General features: G+C 45.3%; 1 protein-coding gene across 1 annotated transcript; it reads left to right on the forward strand.

The window, feature by feature from the left end:
* Positions 1-884: 884 nt before the first annotated feature.
* LOC129644419 (keratin-associated protein 26-1) lies at positions 885-1,427 on the forward strand. Its single transcript, XM_055570066.1, has one exon. The coding sequence runs from the start codon at positions 885-887 to the stop codon at positions 1,425-1,427; it is 543 nt and encodes a 180-aa protein (XP_055426041.1).
* The last annotated feature ends 599 nt before the right edge of the window (positions 1,428-2,026 follow it).

Here is a 2,026-nt window from a genome sequence, read left to right on the forward strand (position 1 = left end):
GTTCCATGTCCAGTTCTAACTGTTGCTTCCTGACCTGCATACAGATTTCTCAAGACGCAGGTCAGGTAGTCTGGTATTCCCATCTATTTAAGAATTTTCCACAGTTTATTGTGATCCACACAGGCAAAGGCTTTGGCATAGCCAATAAAGCAGAAATAGATGTTTTTCTGGAACTCTCTTGCTGTTTTCGATGATGCCAGCAGATGTTTACAATTTATTATCTGGTCCCTTTGCCTTTTCTAAAACCAGCTTGAACATCTGGAAGTTCACAGTTCATGCATTGCTGAAGCCTCGCTTGGAGAATTTTAAGCATTACTTTGTTAGCCTGTGAGATGAGTGCAATTATGTGGTAGTTTGAGCATTCTTTGGCATTGCCTTTCTTTGGGATTGGAATAAAAACTGACCTTTTCCAGTCGTGTGGCCACTGCTGACCTTTCCAAATTTGTTGGCATATTGAGTGCAGCACTTTCACAATATCATCTTTCAGGATTTGAGATAGCTCAACTGGAATTCCATCACCTCCACTAGCTTTGTTCTCTTATGGAGTGGCGGTTATAATTGAAATAAGGAAAACGACCTTCAGGATATCTGTCTTGGTTGGGTAATTTAAGGAGCACAGATACTATTAAAATCCGGTCACGCTGCTTTATAGATATCCTTAATCAATGGAAAGCCTTGCAAGGAACATCCAGTTTTATGGGAGGTGGAAGCATCACTTCCTTGACTCTAATGAAGAGTTGTGATGCGGCGTCACACAACGCAGAAGAGTCTGGGCAGAATCACCGCCTTCTTTCGGGGTATATAAGACAGCAAGACGAAGGAGAAACCTGAGACACTCACTTCTTTGCAACGGACGACAACCTGCTCCTGAAACCTCACCATCCATGTCTTGCCACAACTACTGCTCCGGAAACTACACCTTGGGGTCTCTCGGGAGTCCCTGTCACATTCCCGTCGCCTCCTCCGTCGGCCTCTACACTCCGAGTGTGAGCGTCGGAGATGCTCTCTGCTTGCCCAGCAGCTGTCAGGACCGAACCTGGATCCTGAGCAATGGCCAGGAGACCTGCAGTGAACCTACCAGCTGCCAGCCAGCCAACTGTGAGCCCAGCAGCTGTGAAACTTCCAGCTACCCTTCTTCTGGTTGCTATGTGCCAAGACCCGGCCATGGAACCAGTTTTCCTCCGGCTTCTTCTTACCTCTCTGGATCCTGCCTCTCAGTGTCTTATAGACCACTGACCTATGTGTCCAGCTGCTCACGACCCTCGAGCCTTCTCCCTTGTGGATATCGCCCCTCGGGTTCTTTGCCCTGTGGTTTTCATCCCATCAGCATTGTGTCCAGCGGCCTCAGACCTCTGCGCCCTGTCTTCAGTGGATGCCAAACTCTGCCTTATGTGTTCAGTCCTTACCGTCCGTCTTGCTCTACCTAAGGAAGCCTGTAGCTTCGTTATTCCGGCCAATACTCACGCTAAAGATCCAAGATGAAAATTCGAACTCCACGCGCTTCTGCTCTTTTCCTAGCAGTGACTGCTTTTTCTTGATTTTTCTGTGCCTGATCCAATGAAAGCTGTTCCTTTCCCATTTTCATCTTTTTTTCATCTCTCCTTAGCATAAAATTATGGTTTGCAATGCTCTTCAATGTTAATTGGGTGTGGGAAGAATTTATTCGGTTTGGATTATAATAAATGCGTTTAAGTCAGAACTAAGAACCTGGTGCTTCAGTTTGTGTTTATTTTAACACATGTGTGAGTAACCTCAACTGCCTGCGAGAGAAGTGGCTAGGACTTGGCACACTCAACTATGTGATTTTACCTCACAGTAGCGGACTAGCTTGATGGTTTATCCCTCAAACTGCTTTCTAGATCTCTCTGATCCTACATCGTTAAGAGACACAAAAACCTTTGGTGGAAGTTATTTTGAAAAGACAAAATTAGGAATGATCTCCTTATATTTCTCTTCCAGTGAACATGCCTTGACCAGAACATGCTTTCTAATCAAAAACTGAATGTATTTCACCCTTGCTTAAGCC

Source organism: Bubalus kerabau, chromosome 2 (assembly GCF_029407905.1).
Source record: "Bubalus kerabau isolate K-KA32 ecotype Philippines breed swamp buffalo chromosome 2, PCC_UOA_SB_1v2, whole genome shotgun sequence".
In the NCBI taxonomy this organism is placed as follows: Eukaryota; Metazoa; Chordata; class Mammalia; order Artiodactyla; family Bovidae; genus Bubalus; species Bubalus kerabau.